This window comes from Equus przewalskii, chromosome 19 (genome assembly GCF_037783145.1).
Source record: "Equus przewalskii isolate Varuska chromosome 19, EquPr2, whole genome shotgun sequence".
NCBI lineage: Eukaryota > Metazoa > Chordata > Mammalia > Perissodactyla > Equidae > Equus > Equus przewalskii.
This window is the reverse complement of record NC_091849.1, coordinates 54,759,512-54,786,798: the sequence shown is the minus strand read 5'-3', so window position 1 is coordinate 54,786,798 and position 27,287 is coordinate 54,759,512. Positions and strand designations below refer to the sequence as shown.

Sequence of the window (27,287 nt, the reverse complement as noted above, 5' to 3'; positions counted from 1 at the left end):
GGGCAGGGGTAAGTGGGAACTCTGCACTTTTCTGCTTGTTTTGCTGTGAATATAAAACTGCTCTAAAAAAATTGTCTATTAATTTAAAAAAATAATAAATGTGTCAAATAATATGAATTCATCAAGTGTTTGTTAAGTGTAATATTTTTTAACGGACAGAGTTTAAATTAAAAACAAAATAAAACAAACAGAATGGAGTGGAATAAGTAAGATACAATTTAACAGGAATAAGAAATATAAAATCCTGCATTTAAACTAATGAAAAAATCAACCAAATAAGTGATGAATGCTGGGACCTGGAAATTGACAGGAAGAGCCCCTGGGAGTCTTACTTGGCCAGGCTAACTGCCTGGTGTAGTTGCTTAGAAAAGCTATAGACTTGCTCAACAGAAGTATCTGGTCAATGGTTTTCAAAGTTTACAAGACATAAAAATCACCCAGGGAACTTGTAAATACATCGGATTTTATGTCTGGGGGTGGTGCCTGAGGATCTACATTTCTAAAAGGTATCTTAAGTGACTGCCACAAGTGATGAGAACCACTCATGGTGTGTACCAGTACCGACCACCTTTTCATCTATTAAGTATGAACATACAGGCATTTTTTAATGCTCTGGATGCTTCTGGACACGTGGAACATCTTCCTAAAACTTCTGTTTGTGATTATTTGATCTTTAACAGCCTAAAAGTGTGATCTTTTTTTAAAAGCATTTCATTTAAGACGCTAAAACAAAAACACAGTTTTGACATATACTGTAATAAGCTTTGTTAATCTAAAAAATTTACTAATATGGACTATTAAATCATTCTCTAACATACCAGACAAATGAGAGCTTTTCAAGGTATGCTCAGAGAACTATTTTAGAGAAACATTGTTGAACTCAGAAATCTACAGAAAACAGTTGAACAGAGATTTCTTTTTTAAACCTACAATTCAGGCAAATTGATACATGTTTGATACCATGACTTGTTAAATTCCTCACTTAATCTTTGTTAATCAGATGATAGCAATGAGAACAAAACATGCTTTTCCTTAGTAGTCTTGAAAACTCAGGAATTTACTATTCTAAAATTAGAGGTTTTCAATTTCAGAAAGGTTTGAAAACCCTGTATGAGTCTTCTAAGACACTTGCAGAACGAGACAAGAAGGACAGCAGCAGGTGAAGGGGGAAACTGAGAACTGAAGGGTCTGGTACAGCACAAACTGAAGCACAGCCGAATGAATTCCTCCTGCCCGACCTCGTTCAGTAACAAGACAGAGCGCTGGCAGAGTAAGGGGGCCCTAGCTTGACTCTGACAACTGACACAAGCTACAAACCAGTTCCTGTCGGTAACGCAAAAAGCCATTACCTTGATCCGTGTTTCCTACAGAGCTCTTGGGTTTCAGAGCATCACAAACATATCCAGCAGAAGCACTTACCATGATAATCCCCTTGGCTTGGTGGATTGGTTAGAATAATCTTCAGGCAACTGAAAGGTGTGTAGTCTGTCCTCTTGCCTTCCTTTCCGAAGCTGTGCCGGATATTGTAGGAGTAGCCTTTATCAAACTGATTGGAGGGAAAGAAAAAAAGAGACAAAGTAAGGCAATACTGTGCTAGTGGTGTCAGCAATGCCAGCTAGAAGCAAAGAGTACAAAGCAGTTCTTTCTAAACTAAACTCAGTATTCACAGACAGATGCACATTTATATGTCATACACATCACTTGGGTTCTTTAGGATACAAAAAAACTTTTTTAAGGTGCAAAACTTATAGGAAACAAATTTGTCAGGTAGAGATAGCTAATGTTTATGTTTAGACGTTTAAAAAGGAGGATAATCCTTTCCTAAGAATAATCGATTTGCCCATTTCCTGGTTCGATTCCAAATATTACACTAGATGGACACCGGCCCAGCCTCTTTTCTACTCCCCTTACCCTTGTTCGCCCAGAATTCCCACACGATACCCATTCTACTTCTGAAATGCCTCCTAACCTAATTCATCCCCTCCTCTGTATTTTCACTTTACAAAGCAAGCAGTCAGCAAACACTTGATGAATGAATGAACTACTGCCATTGCCTCCTGCCTGGAATTCCTGACTCCATAAAACAAGCTAATGGGATAGAAAGGACTTTGAAATGGATGGGATAAGAAGAAAAAAAGGAACTAATTTTCATGGAAAGGCTCAGTATAGTGGGAGTAAGCTGTCCAATATTTTAAGGAAAGTAGGAAAGAGAATCAGAATAAGAGATAGGAAAATACTGTGTTATTTTGGGGGCTAGATTTTTTAATTTGAATTCATAATTTACATATAGTGAAATGCACAGATCTCAAGCCTATAGTTTGATTGGTTCTGACAAATCACTGTGCCTATGTAACTCACACCCCTATCAAAAGAGAGAACACTTCTATGAACCCACACAGTTCCCTTGTGTCTTTTCTCAGTCAACATTCTTCCCCTCCCTCCATAGCCAGAAGCAACTACTGATCGGATTTTTGTCACTACAGTTTTAGCCATTCTACAACTTTCTATAAAAGGAATCATACAGTATAAAGTGTTTTGTGTCTGACTTCTTTCATGTCTTTTTATGTTTCTGAGATTTATCCATGCCATTTCATGAATCAGTAGTTTGTTCCTTTTATTGCTGCATAGTGTTTCATTGTATGAATCTATCAGATAGTGAATCTAGTCTCCTGTTGATGGACACCAGGGCCTTTCCAGTTTTTGGGTATTATCAATAAAGCTGCCATGAATATTCTTATAGATGACTTTTGTGGATATATATTTTCATTTCTCTTCGATAAATACTTAGGAGTGGAATTGTTGCCAACAGTTTTCCAACGTGGCTGTCCTAGTTTATACCCTCACCAGCAATGCGTGAGAGTTCTACACTCTTCTCAAAGTTTGGTGTTGTCAATTGTGTTCATCGCAGCCATTCTAATAGGTGGGTAGTGGTATCTCATTTTGCACTTCCCTGATGACTAATATGTTGAGCACTTTCTCATTCACTTTCTTGGCTAGTGATATGCCTTATTTTGTGAAGTATCTCTTCAAATCTTTTACCGATTTAAAAAATGCAACTGCTTCTTTTAATTATTCCATTGTAAGAATTCTTTATATATTCTGGGATATAAGCCCTTTGAAAGAGAAAGGTGTTACAAATATCTTCTCATAGTCTGTGGCTTGCCTATTTACTTTCTTGATGCTGTCTTCTGTAAAATGAGCAGACGTTTTTATTTTTGAGGAACCCCAATTTATCAGCTTTTTCATGGTAGTGCTCTGTGTGTCCTCTCTAAGATGGTTTCAGAAATACCCTCCTATGTTCTCCTTGAGAAGCTGCAATGTTTTAGCTTTTAAGTCTAGGTCCTGATTTATCCCAAGTTAATTTCTGTGTGTGGGAGTTCAGAGTTCAGGTTCTTGTTTAGTGACCGTAGGGAAGGAAAACTCTTTTTCCCTCTGCCCTCCTAGGTTCAGTTGCTGGGGCCTGTGAATCAAACTGATGAAAGACAGACTAAGAAGAAAAAGAAAAAAAAAACTGAACAGTTGAATTACATAAGTACATGGGCACATGCATGGGAGTCTTACAAAGAAGTAAGACTCAAGGAGGTAGCTAGATGACTGGGGCTTATATACCATTGCGGGAGACTGGCATTGGCCACCCCAAGATACGTCTCTTTGGCGTGAGGATTATTTGGGGCTGGTTACTTTTAGTAAACTGCAGATGGGAAGGAAGCTCTGAGGAGTGGAACTTGCTTGCCCTTTGTTAGGAGACATTTACATTGTAAAGGAAATCTCCGTCTGTAAAGGTGTCTCCCACTCTGTACCAGGAAGAAGGGGGGGGGTGACCTTATTTCTAGAAACTCTTAACAATGCAGAAGGCAAGGACTTAAATCTGCATAATAATCTTATTCCTTTTTACTGTGCTTGTCTGGTAACCTCCTGTAACTGACTCCCCTCACCCCCAACATCCTCCTTTGTCTTTAGCTGAATATGATATTTAAGGTGGTGGCTTCAGCCATTTTGGTGAGTTGCTCAGCTTGCCTGAGCCTCTCCCATGTATACATGTTATAAAGCTTTGTTTAATTTTCTCCTGCTATTCTGTCTCATGTGAATTTAATTCGTTCTCCATCCAGAAGAACCCACAGTAGGTAGAGGAAATGTCTTCCTCCCTTACACCATCTTAGGCTAAACAAAGCAAAAGGGGTTTGGGAATTCTGGGAGGGAGCGGTGATAAGCCAAGTTACAAGAAGGTGTCATGAGGAAACGTGGTAAGTAAGAGTTGTTGTCTTGTTCCGCAGATGAATGTTTCTTGGGTGATAAGAGTTGTCTGGAGAGCTCTTACTGGTATAGACACATCTTTACAAATGTATATTTTCTTTATAAAGGTAAATTTCCTTTACAAAAGGGGAAATTTATACTTTATTTTTAGGCAGTTAGGGGGATATAAAGAGCTTTTCCTGAATCTGCTGGTTAATTGCCTTTAGCTTAAAATAATCTTTATGCCAAAGTGGCATATTTGGGGGTGGCATATTCTGCTACCCTTCATTCCCACGTGGATAAACACTTTTTCCAACACCATTTAATTGAAGACGTGTTCCTTTCCTTATTAAGTCACTTTAGTATCCTTGTCAAATTTGGCCATAAATGTGTGGGTCTCTTTTTGGATGTTGTATTATTCCACTGATCTGTATGTCTATCCTGTTGCCAATGCCACACTTTCTTCACTACAAAATCTTCAGAGTAACTCTCAAATTCAGATAAGTCCTCCTGCTTTGTTCTTTTTCATTATTATTTTGGCTATTCTTTATTGTTGCATTTCCATATAAATTTTAGAATCAGCTTATCAATTTCTATTTTAAAAAAAAGCACTGCTGGGGCCAGCCCTGTGGCCTAGTGGTTAAGTTCAGCATGCTCTGCTTCAGCAGCCCGAGTTTGTGGGTTTGGATCCCAGGAAAGGACCTACACCACTCATCAGCCATGCTGTGGTGGTAACCCACATGTAAAGTGGAGGAAGACTGGCACAGATGTTAGCTCAGGGCTAAAAAACAAAAAAGGACTGCTGGAATTTTCAACAATCAGTAGCTTATGGCTTTACAACCACCTATCTGCCACAGAAATCTACAACCAGGAAAACAAAAGGCATTTCAACTAAAAGAAACTTTCAAAGAAGAAGATAAACTTTCAAATCATCACTAAATTTAATTGGTGAAAATAAGAACACTAAAAGTTCCAGCTAACAGCTTTTAGGAACAACTTCTGTGTGTTTCAGTAGTCATAAATATTGACTATAATCAACCCCCTTTGTGCAATATCAATTGAATTGAATTAGATATAAGATTTCTATATCTTCATCAGAAAACAATGAAAGAAATTTTCTGTCAGTTATTCTGTTAACCTAATGGAAAGTTACTCTCTCTAAAGGAAGGGAAACTAAAATCAGTATCTTTTACCTCCCTCTTCTTCTCAATTTATTTACTACTGCCTGTGTGTATATACATCTAAAACCTGGAACTTACTAAGCTTTCAGACTACCCATATATTTATCACACAAATGGTCTTCTCTAGTTTTCAGGCTGGAAAACTCTTGAAATATTGTACAGAAGGTGCATTTATTGTGAGATGTTTTTTAGAGAATACTTTCTAGGTGCCCACAACTCAAAGGAACATCTCTAAGTATTTACATGGGAAGAGGTGGGGAGAACCAGGTGAAGAACACACTTTTCCATCCGGCTCCTCCATCCCACTCTATCCAGTGGGAGGAAATGCCAGAAAACCAACACTAGTCTGAACGTGGGTGAGTGACAGTTTGTGACCTTCCAAATTAGTCCTGACATCCCAGCTGTGACACTGGCAACACACCAATCTTCATTTCTGCCAAAGACAGCAGCAAATGATTTTCAGGGGCTCTATGTCACCCATGGAACTCAAGAAAAATGATAAAGCAGGCACATCTTTACCCTGCTCCTATGTCATCCCTCTTTCAGAGTCTCGTTCTCAAGCTTACCTTCTAGCCCAGTTCCGCCTGGGGTCCAGTGACTTGATCTGATTATACTTTAAAAAGTATTTATACCCAAATATACTCAGAAACCATGGTGTAAACGTCTGAGTGCCTATAAGAGCAGTGCATAGTCTTCCTTAGAATAAAGTCTGTCCTACCAAGAAAAGCCCCAACACCAAATATTATTCCTATTTTCAAAGCAACAAAAACTGCCATTCATTATGGTCAAGCTCAGCTTGGACAATAAAATGAGAATAGTTAAAAAGCAAGTATCCTTCAGAGAGAGATGATATTCAAAAAGGAAAATCTTTTTGACCTAAATGAGGCAAAACAGCCATATATATGTGGGCAGAGAACAGGGTAAAGATATGGTAATTTTTAACAAAGACATCTTCGATCCTTTTTTAGTGACAGTTGTTTCCCACTCGCAAGAATTTGGAACTCTAATTTACATATTTAAAATACACAGAGGGAGAGTCTGCTAAGCTACAAAAGGGCCTCATTCAGTGCTCAGAATTCAGCACCCCAAAGATCCTGAGTGGGGCCCAGGAAGTTTAGTTACCATAAGCACTAAGAAGAACTCACAGCTTAGCTGCAGGGTCATACGTGTAAACGACCTGCAACTAGGAAAGGGCTTGAAATCATGATGGCCTGTAGCTAGCACATTCTTGCTGACTCCTGTGGTTTCTACTCTGTTGATTATCTCCCCTTGTGTCACTTCCCGAAAGTTTTACTTATAATGTTAATAACCGGAATGCATGCCATAGGCATTTAAAAACAGTGCCCGTTTTCTAAATGCTTACTTACTAAACTACTCAATTGCTATCTATAAAACTAATTTTGTAATCAGTCACCTACAGATTTCAAATGCTTCTCTTGAACTCTTAACTTTAACCACAATTTAGCTCTTCGAGCTCACTGGAACATCACACCTGTTCTAACCAAACACCACACTGAGGGAGTCTCAAAGGTACCAAAGGGTCCCAGGGGAAGAAAAGGCTAACAGTTATGAGAAGGCCTTTAAGCCAGATACCGGAGGAGTTTAAATCTTGTCTCTACCAGAGGCTGGCTGTGTGACCTTGGGCAAATCACTGAACCTGTCTTTAATAGTTCCGTTACATATAAAAATGAGGGAGTAACACTTAACACACAGAGTTGGCAGAGGGATTAATTAGTCCATTTGCATAAAGCACTTGGTAGAGTGTCTAGCACAGAGTAAGCATTCAATATTAAGCAGTTATTATCATTAGCAAGGTAGTCATTTTATTATTAACTAAAACTATCCTGAGCGGGTCAGATTTGACGTGTTGTTTAATATTACTTAAATTACTTATATGTTTTGCCCCCAGCTTCCTCATCAGAAAAACTTGAATCTAGTTACTCCCTTAACTCCTGGTAGGACCTTAAATAAAGTCAGTTAAGCAACATGAAGTCTATAACACAGCTGGAAGGCATTGCTATTACTGTAATTCAGTAAATTACCTCCTATGGTGTAGTAAATATTTCTTCTCCTGCTCTGTAAGAGTTAATTCATTTCTCCTTGGTGAGAACCTTTCCCAGGCTTATGAGGCAGCAAAGTGTTCTAGAGATAACAGAGATTTTGGTTCTAACTCTGCCACCTGCTAGCTGAATAATGTTTGGCAATTATAAATTACCTCAGTCCCTTTTCTTCATTCTTAAAATTGTAATAATGAGACCTGTCCACTCGATGCAAGAGCACTTTGTAAACCGCAAAATACTAAGTATATGCTATAATTATTCACTACAATTATTTGTATAAAACTTGTATAGACTAGTTTGTGCCATGTATGAAGGGTGGAATTTTAAAAATAAGTTCCATTTTATATTCAAGTATATCTCTGAATACTCCTGGGATTTCACTTGAAGAAGTGTTGACCACACATTATAAAAATTATGATGGGTACAGAATATGCCACCCCAAAATATGCCTCTTTGGCATATGAATGGTTTTGAGCTAACCACCACTGGGAATCAGCAGATGCAAGAAAAGCTCTAAAAACAGCCCACGAGTTTTCCTTTTGCAAAAGAAATTTCCATTTGTAAAGGTGTCTCCCACTGCCTACCAGGAAGAGGGAGACTCCTAACAGCTCTTCTCAACAGAGGGCGTCAACTTTACTCTGCACAGCAAACCTCACTCAATAGCCCCAGTGAACCAAACTTTTCCTAGGCACCTTCCCTTAGCTTGCCTCCCCCTCTCCAGAAGCCCAAAACCCCTGTGCCTTTGTTTGAAACCACCCCTTCGAGTTACTCCTCACTGGGTGCTGCCATGTGTATGAAGGACGTACATGTTAATACACTTCTGTTTATTTTTCTCTTGTAAATCTGTCTTTTGCTGGTCTAATTTACAGGGCCCCAGCTGGAGAACTTAAGATGAGTGGAGGAAAACAGTTTTTTTCCTCTCCTATAGTTTCATCTGAAAAAGCAGGACATACGTTCTCCATCTTCACATTCTAACTTCTTTCCCTGAAGTCATGGAGAACATTTTCCCTTCCAGACCCCAGAGTATACTGGTTTTCTTTCCCTCAAATTTCTCCTGAGGCAGGGTCAAGCTAAAATTTTAAAGTTTGGATTGACCCCCTTGTTAGACAATGAAAAGGAAATAGTGAAATGGCAAAAGCCTACAGAAAAAGTATTTAATGAAATGATCCTACGTAATCTGATAAGGTAATTGATTAAGCAACAACCAGTTGAGTTGTTGACTCAGTGAAGTCAACAGACCTAAAGAAAGATCAGCTATGTATCAAAAAACCTGCCATAATCGATTAATCTGAGGAAAATGAGAGCTGTCTGTTCAGGAACGTAGGTGGTCTGTAGGCTCGTGGGGTTGTCTTTTCCGTATTCTGCTATAAGAACTGTACCCAAACAGCTCAGAAAATGCTATTTGAGGGTCATCTGTGACCTGGGGCTGTGTGATCTACGTCATTCCAAATGTATCTATTCAGTTGGATATTAAATGAAGAACATTATTTCATAATTCCTACTGTGGAATTTAGCACAAATGTACTACTGTTATTAGCAATAAAGAATAAAGTAATACTTACTGATGTTTCAATAACCATAGCTTTCGTTTCTATAGATTTTTAGCAGTGACAAAATGATTCTTCTTAGACTCTTTACTACTCGCAGGTATGGAAGTTAGTTATCGAGCAAAGGTTTCATGAGGTTGACTGAATAATTATTTCAATTATTTAGTAGGAAAGCTGGAATTGAAATCCTAGTCATCTACTTTCTAGAAAATACTACAAAATTATCACTGGGGAAAATGAATAAGTCAATACAGGCCACTGTCAGACATCCGTGGCAAACCTTCAGCTGTAGCTGCCTTCCTGCTGTCACTCAGTTGCTTCAGGACGTCTGAAAGTCACACTGAACACAGTTAAACAAAATGTTTCTGATTCTAGTGAAAACCAGAGAAAAGTGTCTACTCTCAAAAGAAACAGTAACTCTTACAAGCCACTCACGTATCATTTCTTCAGTTTCTAATTTACCATGACTTTAGAATCATAAAAAATGGCAAATTTGAAGTTAAACGTGAAATGAACAAATGCTAAATAGTGTTTCAGCATCCTTTCAAATTGCCAGGCACACTCGGCATTCCTCCTCCTGTAATATTCTAGTTGGAGACATGACAAGGAACTGGAGTAAAATCTCAGAAAAAAGGGAGCATAAAAAATTGAGGAAAGGAGGCAGAACTGTACACTATCACTTACCTACCTGGCAACTTGATCTGGAGCGTTAACAAATTTAGCTTCCTTATCAGCTAGAATCAGAATTTAAGAGCTGGAACAGGCTTTGGACATTATCTAGAGCAGCCATTATCCCAGACAAAGGAGGGGAACCGAGGGTCTAACCCTAAGTTGTACAGCGACCCTGCATTGCCCTTCTGTGCCCCTCTCATTCACTGTGTAAACCCACGCTTCACACAAAGCCCAGCAAGTGGCAGTTCCTCACGAAATGCCCACTGGGTTGAACTGTTCACCTTGTTTGTACTGTATGTTCACTGGGTCATCCCTGCCAGAGGACAAAAAGCTAACCTTATTTCTATTTTTTGCTGAGGAAGATTTGCCCTGAGCTAACATCTGTGCCCATCTTCCTCTATTTTATATAGGGGACACCTGCCACAGTACGGCTGATGAGAAGAGTAGGTCCGGCCTGGGATCCAAACCCACGAACCCAGGTCACAGAAGAAAAGCATGCCGAACTTAACCACTATGCCACGGGGCCAGCCCTATTTTTATTACTTTATTAATTCAGTGACAAAAGAGATTTAACAAATTCCTATCATTAAATACTGTAACTTAACATATTATTTAAATAGAGGCCTCAACAATTCAACCTGGAGGAAATGGTCTGGGGGAGTTGTGTGGTAGGTAATTTTAACTGGCTATCTGTTCAGTCAGTGAGCCTGACATTAAGGGAAAGACAGAGTAACAATGGAATTTTCAGTATCTCACCTGGAACCTTTGTTTTAGAAAAATCTACCTTATTCACTGACATGAATGCCACCAACATAGCAGTGAATGAAAAGTTATTAAGATTCCAAATATACTTTGTCAAAATTTGAAGACAGAAACCGCAGACAACCCTTCATTCACTGAAGTACGAGCATTTACTAAATCACATACTTACAGCCTAAAAGACTAAATTTATTATCCCTTAAAAGGTGGTCAATTTAGTCTCTATCTCACTGGTAGGAAAAGACCCAACATAAAACACGTATCGCCAGAAAACCACAGGAGCAGGCTGACTGATGTGGAACGCTCCAGTCCAAGATGAAGCAGCTCAGCTTGAATAAACTGGACTTCTCACTCACTGGACACAACGAAGCAACCTGAAAACATCACCCAAGCCTGCAGAGACCACACGGAAGTCAGCTGACGGGAGCTTCCAACCTCCCAGGGAAAGGCTCCCTCCTCCTCACAGATACAGTAATTGATTTTTACAAACATTTTGAAGTAAAAATGAAATGTACATTTATTTTGCCTCTGCTAGATTAGTTTCATCCTATTTACCTACTTTCCCAGATTCAGTTTTTGTCAATTTTTTTTCATAGCTTGCTTTTCCAGATTACCTCATCTGGCTTCTTTAATCCACAGTGAGTGTTTGAGAACTGAATTTCTACTATGATAGAATTTTAAAGACCTAGCTTTATTATTAATCTCAAGATACGACTCACAACCTAGTATATATATTATGTGCAGTAAGTAAGGTTTTGAAAAGCTACTAGGATGACTGCAAAAGTATAACTTCCTAATCCTATAAATGTTAAGAAATACCTAAATATTTTTATATAAACACTTAAATATTTACATATATATTAATGTAGTTCAAGGATATGCTTCTGGGTGCATAAAGATTCAGACTTGTCATACGTTCTTGATACCTTTTATCAACATATAAAATTATAACTTTTTCCTGTTTAATATTTTACTGCATTTTGTATAATATTAATATTGTCACTCCTGTTTTCTTTTTGATTCCACTTGCTGGCATTCCCCTCTCCACCTTTGTTGTCAATCTTTCCGTGTCAGAATGTCTTGAATAAATAGCAAATGGGTAATTGGTGACCCATGACCACCCTCTAGTGGTTATTCAGAGCATATTAAAATACACATTTTTTCTTTTTATCAATTTTATCGATGTCAAAAATGAATCAGACTCTCTACAAAAAAGACAGCTCTTTAGCACACTTTTACTTCAATCATAATTATAAAATTACCTTCAAAATAACTCTAAAAATGAACTCTTTAAGAATTAAATGAGGGGCCAGCTCGGTGGCGCAGAGGTTTAAGTTCACACGTTCTGCTTCTTGGCGGCCCAGGGTTCACTGGTTCAGATCCCAGGTGCGGACATGGCACTGCTTGGCAAAAGCCATGCTGTGGTAGGTGTCCCACATATAAAGTAGAGGAAGATGAGCATGGATGTTAGCTCAGGGCCAGTCTTCCTCAGCAAAAAGAGGAGAATTGGCAGCAGTTAGCTCAGGGCTAATCTTCCTCAAAAAAAAAAAAAAAAGGAATTAAATGACTTTCCCAAAGTCACAACATAGTGAGATATTTCACTTATTAGATTACATGTCATCTCCTAGTCATCTAAGTTTGGCTACATAACAGATGCCCAAAAGAAAAAATTACATCAGATTTTAAAAGCAATAAATGATAGAAGAGTATTATCATGCCCTGAAATGACAAATGTCATGAGATAAAGTTTTAATTTACAGTGACAAGCCTGATTGTTGCTCTACAATTTCAGGGACAAAGAGAAAATGAATATGGATCTGTTGCTTCCTGTTGTAGGCAAGTGTTTTGTTTCTCTTCCCATGGTTAGGAACCAACAGTTCCCACTTTGTGAGACTAAATTCCCTAAGGCTGCATCTGAAAGAGATCAAAAGAGAAATACACAAAATAGTATATCAAGAGTTAGACAAATGTATGTTGGGCGGCAGATGGCTTATTTATTAGTTTGTTTATTTATTTATTTTTGTGAGGAAGATTGTCCCTGAGCTAACATCTGTGCCAATCTTCCTCTATTTTGTGTAAGGGACACCACCACAACATGGCTTGAGGAGTCGTGTACACGTCCACACCCAGGATCTGAACCCACAAACCCCAGGCCACTGAAGCAGAGCACACAAACTTAGCCACTACCTCAGTGGGCCAGCCCCTAATTTACTTTTTAAGGGTATTTACAGGGCATTTTGGAGAACTGGTTGATTCTAGGACTGAGGCAGGGAAAATGCAACATGCGCCTGGAGCATCCTGTGGTGCCAGAGAGGACATGCTCAAAAAGAGGATGGAGGCATGTGGAAAGGGCACTGGAATCAACCTGACACGAGCTCCCAATGGCCAGGCTGGAGCAATCTGAGCAACAGATCAACAGCGCTGAATTATAACCCCTAGAGTGAAATGTCTAATTCACCGAGTACGCATGAGTGCATACTGATATAAATAACTGAATAAACAAATAAATGGGGGAGAACGAACAGCTTTCCTTACTGAAGAACTCCAATTAATAAATGTAGGAGGATAGGGAAAGGAAAAACAAACATGAGAACACCACACTAATAGCTGCAGGCAAGATCCACCAAGGGATGCTAAAACTAGTGGAGAAAGAGGATATTTACCTAGTCTAAAATGATCTCCCCCAAGATATTTTGAGGAGAAAACAGAACTCTACACTGGAGAAACCCAGCAGATACCACCTTAACGAAGTGTTAATATCAAGATTAATATCACCAGTAGTAAGTTATGCTGATATCATATGCCAATATGATGCAATCAGAAGGGAACATCACTCTCGGGCTATTCTTGCCAAAAACGCATAACCTTAATCTCATCCCGAGAAAACAGTAAATAAACCCAAAGTGAGAGGCAGTCTACAAAAAAACTGACCAATACTCTTCAAAAGTATCAAGATCATGAGAGATAAGGAAAGAGTAACGAACTGTCACAGACTGGAGGAGATTAAGGAGACACGACAACTAAATGCAGTGTGCAGTCCCGGATGGAATCTTGGAATGGCAAAGGGCCATTAGTGAGAAAACTGGTGAAACCTGAATGGAGTTTCTAGTTAACAGTACTGTACCAATGTTACTTTGCTGATTTGATAACTGTATAACATTTATGTAAGATGTTAATATCAGGGGAACCTGGGTGAAATGTACATGGAACTCTTGGTACCATTTTTTCAATTTTTCTATAAGTCTAAAATTGTTTCAAAATAAAAAGCTTATATACCAGGCAATGAACTAGGCATAACATAGTTTATCTCATTTGATTCTCCTAACAATTGTGCAAAATTGGTGTGACTCTCCCTATTTCACAGCCTGGAAAATTGAGAATTGGAACGATTAAGCGAAATGTTGAAAGGCAAACAGTAAAATGTTGTTAGGACTGAAACCTTTCTAGGACTTGCTCAAAGTCCATGTTCTTTTTATCATGTTATGATAAACACAGGTAAAGCATTTATCCACCCAGGAGACGCAAGTGATCTCTTCTGAAACTAGATTAAAATTTTAAAGTGGCAACAATGCTAAAAATAGCAAAAGCTACTTTTAGAACATAGTATTAATTTTTAATTTGCTGTGGTACTAGAGAAACAAAAATGGTTTTCTATCATAATAATAAAAGGCAAATTACTATATGTTTAAGTAAAGCCATTTTAATTTACTGTAATATCTAGCAAGTCTTGTGGAACTCTACAAATCACAACACAGCCACGTGTTCCAAGGTGAGGTATAAGAAAGGCTGATTTGCTACTTCAGACATTCAACTTCAGGCATAGGTGTTTTCTTATATACTTCAAAGACATCTAGTATGGAAAACTTAAATGAATTTTCATATTTATTCTAGTGGTATTTTTCCTTGCAACATTATACTGCTTACCTACATAACCAACATATAAATGTTATTTAATACAAAGGAGCAGCATATCAAACTCCAGGGAAATAGCTGAGAAATAATAAAATATTCATGAGAAATACCTCCTTCTTCCCCTTTTATTGTTACTCACAGGGACCACAGTGATGATAGGTTACTTCATCTTGTGAACTATGACGAAGAATCAGAATTAAAGTTTCAAAGCAAAGTGGCTGCTTTCTTAAAAGCAAATGCAACTAAGTTGAATTATGGATGGGCTGCGTTCTCAGCAGTGCAGGGAGACGGCTCTACCGAGGGAGGGCTACGAGAGCTTACTGCACGGCTTCAGGGTGTGGGTTTGCTTCTCAACTTGGATGTGACAGCTCATTAAGAAACTGCATTTATTTTGCCACGGTATTCTTTTAAATGAACTACACATCAGGGACATGCTAAATGAAAAGGATGATGAGACAAACCAGGAAAATGCTTTTTTTTTTTCAATGCCACCAACTTAAAAAATTTTAAAGCACATATTTTTAAATGATAGAAGATTCTTTAAATAGCCTAACAAATCTCTTATATATTCATTCATAGGGATTTAATTTAAAAATTAATATATCAATGATATACTGTAACGAACATGGTCAAAAGAACAGCTGGGGAGAATAATCTGCCTGCTGAGCAAAGACTAAATCAGATAATTTGATATATTTCAAAACAAAGGTTTTTGTTTTTGTCCAAAACAAAATTTGAAGTCTGTAGTACCTTAATCAAGAAAACCAAAACCAAAAAGCACACAGATTACATTAAACTATGAATATGAAAAGTGTTATTATCTATACTTTATAAACAATTCTCATCCCTAAAGAGTGAATTTTCAAACCACTTGGTAATTATTATCTCATTTATTTTCACCATATTTCTGAAGTATGTAAAAACAGTTGACTTACTATATTTCCTAAGGAATACCTGAGTAAGAGTTCCTCCCTAGCAAAACTGCAACTCCAGTCTAGCTCTGTCGATGCCCTATCCAGAGTTCATTCACTCAGTCATAACACACCTCAGCTCTTTACTATGGGGTAGTGAAGGGTACAGAATAGCTGGTCACAATGCATCAGAGCAAATACGTCATAGTCATGCTTAGCAGTCCACCAGGCTCCATTTTCATGTCTGGGTACATTTTAAAATTCAATAGATAAAAATCACCATTTGGTGCTACAGAAATTGCTGCCTTATTTATTGGCTTTATTGGCTTTACTGCCTTCCTTATGGCTCTATTACCTTGACAGACAGAGACAGAGAGATCTTTGGCTAGGTCATACATTCATGATGCTTCTAGCTGTGATTCTTATCAATGAGGCAAGCAATATCCAGGTGTATTGTTTATTCACCAGGAGTTTGGTTTTGAACATGTTTGGATGCCTGCTCAGCATCCAAGTGGAGACGTAGAGCAGGTCATCAGATACACCATAAGAGAGGTCTGGCTGGAGAACCAACGAGAACGCAAACTTCACAAAGATAGGGATTGTGTCTATTTTGTTAACTTCTGCGCCTTTAACTCCTACAAAAATGTCTGGCACATACCAGTGGCTCTGTAAATATTAAATGGGACCAAATGCAATTGCCATCACTACATATTTTTGATCTACACAAATGGCATTTTCATATAATTTCACCTAATATTTATCGAATGAATGACAAACTATAATTTTTCATTTCACAGTCTCTCCTCTGGGTGTGAGCTAGAAAAATTGCTGTCTTTCTAGAAAAAGAGCAGAGCAGAGTGGAGGAATCTGTGGGCGGTCCTTGCTCCCTTTCAGACCCCCAGTGTCTCAGCCTCCCTTTCCCTGCCTAGTGCAGTACAAGCATTGAATAAACATTTATTGTTGGTGCTGATGATGCCAGTAATTATGCTTTCCAGATATTTCCCATAAGTAATTATTAGAAAATTAAAGATAGCCACTTGTAAATTATATAAGCAGGTGACTTTGAATATACTTGCAATACCTTTCTCAGTATTACGAGCACCTTTTCATAGCTAAAATAACTGAGTACCAGGAGCATTTCTCCAAAGCCATAGCAAAAGAGTAGAGAAATAAACTCAAACTTCCCAAGTTCACTTTGTGCTCAATTCATTGCAACTTGTCTCTTTCACCAACTCTACAGAAATATTATATATGTGCATATATAGGAATGCTTCTATGGTATTTAATTCCATTAAGGGATCTCCTCCTTTTAATTTAACTTTTTTCTTTGCTATGTCACATTAGAAACTTTTGATGAAAAATCCAATTACGTATAATTTTACCTGAATAGTTACCTAGATAATCATGTGACACACCTCTCCTCCTGAAACACCCACACATTTCCACATATATAGGAATAATGCTTCACATTACCATAATGCTACAAAGAATTTCTTGAGCAGCTATCTTTTATCATGTCATAAATTAAGAATTTACGAGAAATTTTCATTTTCTGGTTCTGTTTTACAAAGAAAAGCTGTTTCTGAAATAAGAACTCTCAGTATACTTTAACTTAAAGATTTAAATGACAAGGTAATAACAGGAAATAAAGCTGAGGACAGCTGTGAAAATCTAAGCATGGTGCTCTGATGTGACAACTTCTAGGATCACAAGTCTACCAGCCACTTAATATGTAGATTAATTTTCTTTAAAATTCAAAAGCCACCTCTGGTGTCCTATATAGCATACAAATGAGCAGAGCAGTAATGAGAAACATAACACACGTAAAATTACAGGAATAATAATATTTTGATGTGTGGCTTTAAAGAGTAATTTGTTGAGTACTAATAATCCCCAAATCAAGTTGAGACACTAATTTGTTTCTAAAGAAATAAAAGCACAATATCACTTGCAAAACCTAAGTAGCAGCAGATAATAAGAACCCTTCTGCCAAGCAGCTACAACATTAGATGATTTATGTAAATACTGAAGAATGTCTTTTATGTTACAGTGAGAAAAAATTCACATTTCCTAAAACTTGCTGCTCTGACCTGCGTTAAGTAATGAATGTACCTCATCACATGGTTTAGGTTTCTCTTCCTTAGCTGTATTTAATCCAATCCAGACAGTCAACTGTGATGGCAGGGACTTATACTTCTATAAATCTCTCTGTCTTATGCCCATTATCCTTGATAGAGAGGATCTTCAAAAATTATAAATTAAATTTATAATTTAATTTATAGGTATGCACATAAAATTGCACATGAATGTATAATAAACTGTTAAATCTCAATTCCTTAAAGGTTGGGAGGATTATTATCTACTCTTCCCTTCTGTTATGAAAACATCATGTCCCATAAAGCTGCAAAATTAGGCTACCAGACCAACAAGCACAAGCTGTTTAGCTCCTAAATTGAGGTGACATGATGTGCAAAGGAAAATCACCTTAATTCGACTAAGGGAAAAAAATGCACTAAGACCCATCTCTCTCAGCTGAGCCTTCATTCAATATTGAAACAAGTAATCTCAAATTCCATGGTTTTGGCTGCTGCTCAACACTATTCCATTCAACTGGGGATTGAACAAAGCAAAATAAAAAGGAACTTTAATCTGTCTTTTCTTCTCTTTTTGCTATACTACACTGACAGCATCTTGTTCATTAACTACACTTTTTTCCTTAAAGAAATAGACTATAGAGTACTATATTGGACACTGGAGAAAGAAGGCAGAAAATAAGAGGCATAGTTTTAAAAAAATCTAGGTTTTTGGGGGGCCAGCCCAGTGGCTGAGTGGTTAAGTTCACGCACTCCGTCTGCTTCGGTGGCCCAGGGTTTCGCTGGTTCGGATCCTGGGCATGGACATGGCACTGCTCATCAGGCCATGCTGAGGTGGCGTCCCACATAGCACAGCCAGAGGCACTCACAACTAGAATATACAACTATGTACCAGGGCGCTTTGGGGAGAAGGGAAAAAAAAAGAAGATTGGCAACAGATTTAGCTCAGGTGCCAATCTTTAAAAAAAAAAATCTAGGTTTTTAAAATTCTAGTTAAAAATGCAAAGTAGACATAAATGATAAGACAAATATAGAGAAACATTTCAACATATACAGAGTGAGATGTTAAGAATTTAACACACACTGCAGTGACACAGAGGCAGGACCAGGGGTGGCTGGAGGTTCCTCTCACAGATAACACAAGAAACCAAGACAGCTCCATTCTGGTGACTCAAAGAGTTGACATGCACTGCCCATTTTTGCTCATCCCCTAAGGAGATGGGGTTATGAATTTAAGTCTTTAGAAACTACGAACCCAGTTAATAATGATTATAATTTGCCAAATTTGCTAGAATCCTCAAATACAACTTTTGGTTTTGTGAGCCCGACTTTCACCGTGTTTCTTAGTGAAGAAGAGAATGCATTCATGGCTGTTTGCTCTAATAACAATCAGGGTAGGGAGATCCTGTGGGGAAAACACGCGATTCTTATTCATTACTTTATTGATATGTAGGAACTTTCTCTTTGATAATAATTTAAAGAAGATATGTCATTTCTCATTTTGTCATCTTAAAACTCAAAATAATAATGCAATAAAATTATAAGTTTATGCAAAATCTTCTGACAGAAATGACAGGTGTTCTAAAGGGGAATGCTTTAAAGGTTAAAAAAAAGAGAGAGAGAGAGAGAAAATGCTTTTGATATATTCTTAATTTGGGTTTTTGATTCCTCAGTACAAGAGGACTGGAGGAACACTGGCTTTCGTTATTGTTTTTTCATTATGTAAATCAAATAGATTTTCTTTTCCAATAAAATTCTACGTGTAAATTGCCAAGGTAAGTGCCTCGGGGGCAAAAAAAATTATAAGAACGATGCCAGTTTGATGGTAATTTCAGTAAAAAACCCTCCTCAGCTTTAAAACCTGAAGCTGACACACTTTCCTGAAGTCTCTCACTCAAAATGGGCGACTGGTGTGAACTGTGCCTTCTCACGGCTCATGAAACTCTGACTCTAAAACTCAAATCAAACAATAATCTTGAATTCATATTCCAACATTTGTGGTTTACTTTCTGGCAAAGAAAATTACTTTCTAACCATGGTAACAGTTATCTTCTTATTGCTTACTCTGTTCTAGGTACTGTTCCACATGTTTTATGCTGCCTGAGTCCTAACAACACTGTAAAAAAGGCTTTAGTCCCGTTTTATTGATAAGGGAACTGGGAAATAAAGCAACTTGCCTACACCACTAGTCATGGTGGAACTAAGATCTGAATTCAGGTCTTAGCAACTCTAAAGGACCTGCTCTGAAAAAAGTTACTTCTTAAATCAAATTAATGTGTTACAAATCTGAAATATAAAATTTAACCAGCACTTAACAATATTTTCAAAGTATGATTATTCCTCCTATTTTCCCAGATTGAAAAGCAGACAGGATAGTCACTTGTTTTTTCTAGATCATACTGTTCATACATTGTATATAGCATGAATAACCATCCCAAAAGTTATCTCTTTAGTTATAAGATTAGATCTATTTTATGTAAGTAAAAGGTTAAATCAATTTTGCTAACAGAAACACCTGCAATATTTTTACAAAATTCTTCAAAAACTGTCATGAGATGTGACATTCTGAGAGCATAATAAGTGGCTGCTGTGAATTACAGAATATGAAATACAGTCATAGTGGCACACCTAGCTCTTAATTATCACATATGACAAGATATTTTATTATCGAACAAAAATCTCAATGCTTTAATTCCAATCATGGAATTAATTCAATTATTGAAAACATGGTGAATGGCATGGTTTATTTTCCTCCTAACCAAATTGCAGTTTTATATGCAAAGGGTTGACAAGAATCCTCATAGTTCATCTAGGACATCCTGGAAAGCCACTTAACACCTTTTCATTAGAATCTCCAGAAAGGAATCAATCCTTTCCACGTTAAGTACCCAAGTATTTTATAACACTTACAAACAGAAGAATTATTACCTTAATGTTAGAAAAATAATGCTGTTTATAGGTACCAAGAGAAAGCCCTCAGAATATAAGAACTGTGATGGCCAAATTACTGATAGTGCATGTGAAAATAAGATCAAGTTCATGAATTCTAAAAGGAAATTAAAGACATTTGTTAATTAGATGATCACACAAGAAATGGTAAGAAATCATTTTCTACTCCAGGATACTGACAAGGGATCAAACCAAAACCTTGAAACAAAGGCATCTGGCTTGTACTACAAATACACATAAACAGCAGAATTAAAAAAGGCTTAGGGGCCGGCCTAGTGGCGCAGCAGTTAAGTTCGCACATTCTGCTTCGGTGGCCTGGGGGTTCGCCGGTTCGGATTCCAGGTGTGGACAGGGCACTGCTTGGCAAGCCACGCTGTGGTAGGCATCCCACATATAAAAAGTGGAGGAAGATGGGCACGGATGTTAGGTCAGGGCCAGTCTTCCTCAGCAAAAAGAGGAGAATTGGCAGCAGATGTTAGCTCAGGGCTAATCTTCCTCAAAAAAAAAAGGCTTATACACAGCTCTTCCACATGAGTTAACTTTGATTCCTAACATTTTCCCAGACAAGTGTTTCTATTACCTTTCTTAAAGATGTTGCCACGGCTCGGCAGCTGCCATGATGAGTTAACTAACTACAAAGAAGGCTTCTCATGCACATACAATTCATTTCCACATCCACAAGAAACTAATGGGCAAGATTAACTAACAGAGTTAACCAAAGCAAAAAGAGAGAACTGAAATGAGAGCTGGAGGTTTATGAATTCACCTTAGGATTCATAAGCAGAAAAGGAACATTATATATGTTTTTTCTCATTTAATTATACTTTTACTTCCACAACTTTATGTTCAAATTCTATTTTTTAAAAAGTCTGAGTAATGAACACAGTAGATGATATCACTCAGGGAGAAAGGAAAGATATTAAGTATAAATGAAATCTAAGCTTTGAACTTCCTTACTTATTTTAATTATCAATGTTTCAGTTTCAAGAAAAACCAATATTGTTTACTTCATTTTGCAACATGGATTTTAATTAATCCTATTACCTTAAAAAATAAAATTATTAGAAAGTGACACTCCACAAACACCACATGTTGGTTAATATTTACAACTTCTTCCTTCTACCAAAAAGGCTGTTACTTTCCCATTAATATGCATGAAATGAGAATTTAATTATCAATAGTTTTTTAAAGCAAATGACAGCAGCAGCAGTTACCACGCACAGAGCACCTATACGTGGTGCTGGGCACTTGACAGACATTATTGCTGCTCCTCACGAGAGCCAATGCAAAATAGGGATTACTACTCCCACATATAGATGAGGGCACAAGACAGACCTCGGTGAAGGCAGGTGTCTTGACCAGGATCATAAAATGAACCAAGTCAAGTCTTAACAGACCCGAACAGTCAGCACTGTGCGCCTTCATAACTAATATAGCTCATCCTAATTTTGATGCACTAGCAATCTGTAGTTTAGAAAGAATTTTCACTTCAAGAAACTTACTTGACCTTTGATCCTCACCAAAAAAAGCAGGTATTATTTCAGTCCTTTTGTAGAGGAGAAAACAGAGGCCCAAAGACAATCAAGAGTCTTTCAGAGCTCCCGAGGTAGGGCCAGGGCCTGCTCTGTGGGCATGCGCCTTCAGAGCCAGCGTTCTTGCCGACACTCAGGCTTGCTCGCAGGTGAGTCAGCATCAAGGTGGCTGCACAGGCGCAGCCCTGGGAGACTCCAATAGCGCTCCCATCTTCAGGTTCAATCACATACTCGCTCACCACTTCTATTATTCCCTTAACAGCTTTGTGAGAACAGAAATTTACACACACTTTTATTTGAAAATCAAAACTGTTAAAATAGAAAAGCTATGATTACTGCCTCTAATTTTATTCTATTCAATAAGAACTTTCTACCATGGTGTTTCATTCACAAATACAGAAATTCTGGGACATGTAGTGAACGAATAATACTGAAAAGCTAGTTCAGGGAATAAACAGTGTTTCTTTCTTAAAATACTAACACAGGCTGCAAACCTGCAGTTCTGCACAAGGTTTCTCTGCCTACCTCAGGAGACGTGTTGCAAGCTCACATAAATAACGTGGGGGGAGGACTGATAAAAACAGGTGGATCTTTACAGGAATGACACCAGATTACTCGCTGCATCTGGGTCACCTCACAAGGAATCACTATTGGTCATGTACAAACATATCTGCCTACCATACATCCAAAACACTGGACTAACTACACCCATTCTGATCCACATGGCCAAACAGAAGGCACTTTCAAATACTCAGAAATTTTAAATGAGGTATATATCACATATCTACAGCACAAGTGAACTTTTTAGTATGGCTCAAAAGACACCTGACAACTCAAGAAATAAAGAGTGAAAAAGCTTTCATAATATTGTACAAAGAATCAAAGAAATGGCTATGAACAAACAGGAATAGTCTATGATCAAACCAAGTGCACACACATACCTTCCACCCAATCTTAAAACATCAACCATAAGAAAATAATGCAAAATAATAGAGTTATAAGCAGATTTCACCACAGTTCATCTTGAAAAATGTAATTATGGTTTCCACTGCTTTATAAAATGATGAAAAATACTCTGCTAAAAGATCTTTTAAAATTGGTCTTTAAAAACTCCCCAAATACGACTAAGATACGATTATAAACACAACTTAAATATAGCGATACCATCTATAACTTCAGCAAGTAGGTAATGGAATAGGGGAAACAGGCAGAGTGCACTTTGCTTTTCCCACATACTACACAATAAAGTATTTTACATCCTGTTGAAAATACGACAATACATGTGACAGCTTTTCCTGCTGTGCTCAGGGAAAAGCTTCAAGACTACAAAAAGAAATATACTTCATGTTAAATTCAAACATAATAAATCTAAAATGCAGAACATTCAGATTATATACATCTTTTCAACCACTATCCACAAATCCACTAAATAATCCTATGAACGTAACTAAAAATTAAAACAATGTTTCTCTGTAGTTACAACTGCTATAGAAATGCAGCATCTACAGTTTTTATTCTTTAGATTCATGCTATTTCTTAGGCCTTCAAATAAGACCACCTGAATACTGACCTACCATCACTTTTAGCATCCACAGCACAACATAATATTGTTTTCCTAACTACTGCTACATTATTTCTAATGTTTGGTTTGGATGACTGGTAGAATTAAAGGTGGAGCTAAGGGACAGTTTTATTTCCGAAAAGATAATGGTACTCAGTATTTATTATATGCGAGGCACTGTTCAAAGCCCTTTCCTTGTATCAACTCCAGTTAATCCTTACAATAACCCTTTAAGACAGATACTATTAGGATCCTCATTCTTCAGACAAGGAAACTAGAGCAGGAAAGGTTAAGTAACCCGCCAAAAGTCAGGAAACAGCCGCTAAGTGGTAGTGCAGGAATGTGAATCCAACCAATTTAATTTCCAAGCACTCAGTTGCTCTGGAAAACTCTCTCTGTAATTTATCAGATGAAACTACCTACTTTTTCCTGAATTTATTCAGGAAAAAAAGAGAGAGAGAGAAGAAAGGGGAATTATCTTAAATCATCCTATTTCTGGTCCTTTAACTTCTGAACCCAGAAGAACTTGCCACAGTGTCAGTCCACTGGCTCCTGTTGGTGTTGCAGCTGAGATAACTAGAATTGGTACCAAAAATGTCAGCTTGATTCCGAGCTATGCAGGTTACCACGTTTGTGACCTTAGGCAATTCATTTAACCTTTTTTGAGACTCAATCTCAATCTATAAAACGAGATGGAAAATTTTGCCTTCTTTATGAACTGTATTTCAGGGAAACCAAATACCCAAGATGATCAGGGATCATTCTTTACAGAAGAGTTCCAGCTAATAAATGTAGAGATAAAAATAAGATAATTGAATTGGGAAAGACGATTCAATGGATAAAACCATTAGATGAAAAGTTAAAGGAGAACTTTACAGTGGAAAGTTCAGGCCACTGACAGGCCCGCTGATGTGACAAAATACGAAAAACAAAGCCCCACTTATGAAGGATTCTTGCCAAAAAGGTTGAACCTGATCTTACATTAAGTCTTTACAGCTAACTCCATTTACAGGGAAAATAGGAAATACAGGAACAAATTAAATGAAAGCACAGGAAGCAAACAAATCAATCCAGAATGTGAAACATTCTAGAGAACAACCAGCTCATTTCTTCAACAAGTTATAGACTGAAATAAGCAAACAAACAGGGAAACAGAAATGAGGCGGTAACTAAAAGAGATTTATGGGACAACAGCCAAACGTAACATATGACCTGATGTAGATCCCGGTTCCTGACCGGGAAACTTTGACCTTGGGCTGGATTTTAGATATTACAAAAAATTGTTGTTACTTTTGCCAAGTGGTAAGATAATGGATTTATAATTATGTAAAAAAATGTCCATATTCTCTAGATATATGTACTAAAGTATGTAGGCATCACATATCATAGTCTGAAATTTACTTTAAAATCTTCAGATAAAGTACAAAGAATAAAAAGGGATAAATAAATGAACTATAGGAAATACTAATAATTGTTTGATATGATGACAGTCATATGGGGATTTGTGTTTGCACATGCTTGAAATTTTTCATAATGTAAAAACTTTAAGTATTTTCTCCATCTGTGTCATAAGCTGTTGTGATGATCACTGATTAAAAGTATTTAAAAGTAGCTAAAACATGTATCAGCTACTTGATGAATGTCAGTTTGAAAAACCAATAAAGAAAAAAATAAGGAATCCATGTTCTAAATTAGGAGTCTACAAATTATGTCCAGCCCACAGGCCAGATCAGACAGCTGCCTGTTGTTGTCAATAATAACAGAGTCCTGACCATTCGTTTAGATATTGTCATATTTTCTATGGTGCTTTCACGCTATGACAACAAGGGAAACTACATGGTCCACAAAACCAAAAATGTTTACTCTCTCTCCACTTAAAAAAATTCACTTACTCTTGTTCGATATTCTGAATTTGGACTCTCTTTGAGAGGAAAGTTAGCCCCAAAAGATTTTAAGAACCCTTCTCCTTAAAATTTACCAAGGATTTTCCCTAATCTAGCTTCTCACAGATAAAAACAAAACCACCCATAAAGCGGAGTCTAGGTAGCCTCATACTTTTTCCCCAAAAGTGAATAAATCATTTCATAGTTTCAAGGTAGTTACTTATCTGCTAAATCTAGAAGCTTATAATGAAAGTAAACAAGCCAAAAAAGCAAAGAGGTAAAAAAGACAAGCTAAAACTTTTAAAAAAATGTATTATTATTATTTTATTTCATGTTCCTTGGGTTTAATAAAAGAGCCTGAGGCAGACAATCTATTACATGTTTCAGCACATTACAACCAAAAGGGAGCTTTTTATTCAGGGAGGGAAGGCGGAAACACACAGACACATACAGGGCTAGAATCCCCTCCTTTGAATCCAGCAAAGAACACTATAAACCCATGGGCCATTTCTTCTAACTATACACTTCTGTATATTTTGGATTAGTGAGTTTAAACACATTCTTTGGCAGTCTTCAACTTAGCTCATATAACCTTTGGGTACCCCCATGAGCTGGTTAGTAACTTAAGGCCTGAGAATAGCAAAGTTTCAAAGGGAAACACACTGAGACATGAATGAGTTTAATACGCAAGTACACTAGCTAAAGGGCATAATTAAAACTACATCACTCCTTTAAATCTACATAATTATGTCCCAAAGACATTCTCATTAGTATCTTTTACTTTGCCATTAAACCAGAGAGGGCCTCAGGTCTACATGGTTGGGAAATAAATATAAAATAAAAAAGTTAAGGTATATACAAATCAAATCAAATACCTGCAAAATTTAATTACTGAATTTTTCTTTTTTAGGTAATATGTAAAATCTACCAGTCAACCATCATTTCTAGTGAGGCTACAACAAAATATACTACCATAATATCCGTAGATGACCTTATGCCCCAATTTCAGAGGGGAAAATAACCAGAAAGGTTTAACAAACTGTTTTTAATTTTAGAAGGCGAAAGCTGCTTTTTCTGACACTAACTCAACTGGAAATCTCTATAACCAGCACTTCCTTTATTATGCAATGATAACTGATGTTCCTAATGATCAGCCTGCAGCAGTTCCAAATCCTGAAGTTCATTTTAAATCATTAAAAAGAAGATGAAATTATGTTCAGTATACTTTCGGCAGTGAGTGCACTTCATAACATTCTCATTATTTTAAGATGAGTAATATATTTAAGATATATAGGGCAACTGTCCATCAAGAGGCTGTTCAACTCAAAGTCAGACATTAACAGGGGCCATCCTGAGCAGCTCCTATATTATGGTTGACAACACATAGGGAGAAGAAATCACTCCTCTCAAAATTTGGGGTACGAAACTCTATGGGGTATTAGTAGAAATTTTGTCCAAGGACTTGAAGGAATTTTAAATTCCTTTTAGGGAAAATACTGGCCTAAACAGTGGTCCTTCTTTCTCCTGCTTCTATTGACAATGACCAAATCTTCTGAAACAGAAGCTGGAAAAGCAATTAGGAAGCTACTGCAATAATCCGAATGAGAGATGGTGATGGCATGGACCAAGGCTGTGGCAGTAAGGATGGTGAGAAGTGATATACTTTTAAGGTTGAGCCAAAAGGATTTGCTGACAGTGTAGAGATGAGAGAAGGAAAGGAGTCAAAGACTGTGTACATCAAGGTTTTTGATCTGAGGAACTGAAAGAAGGGAACTGCCATTATCTGAAATGGAAAAGACTGTAGGAGGAGTTGGTGTGGGGGAGGCTGATGGTCCAAGAGCTCACTTTTGGAGACTTTAAGTTTGAGATGCTTCAAACATTATTGTGTTTGTAGGATCTAGAATCTAGATCATAAGTAGGCACTTGGATATCAGGATCTAGAGCTCAGGAGAGAGCTAGGCTGGAGATATACATTAGAAATCTTAAAAATGGAT

At 37.4% G+C, this 27,287-nt stretch overlaps 1 protein-coding gene across 6 annotated transcripts in view; it reads right to left on the bottom strand.

Annotated features, from left to right (window-relative positions):
- Nucleotides 1-27,287, bottom strand: part of PRIM2 (DNA primase subunit 2) — a 351,775-nt gene that overhangs the window by 132,197 nt on the left and 192,291 nt on the right. For all 6 annotated transcript variants that reach the window (XR_011530149.1, XM_008517711.2, XM_070586357.1 and 3 more), the window contains exon 11: nt 1,420-1,546. Coding sequence is in view for 5 of the 6 variants with exons in the window: in XM_008517711.2 (XP_008515933.2) it covers nt 1,420-1,546 (127 nt within the window). In the remaining variant the exon portion in view is untranslated. The remainder of the gene's footprint in view (nt 1-1,419; nt 1,547-27,287) is intronic.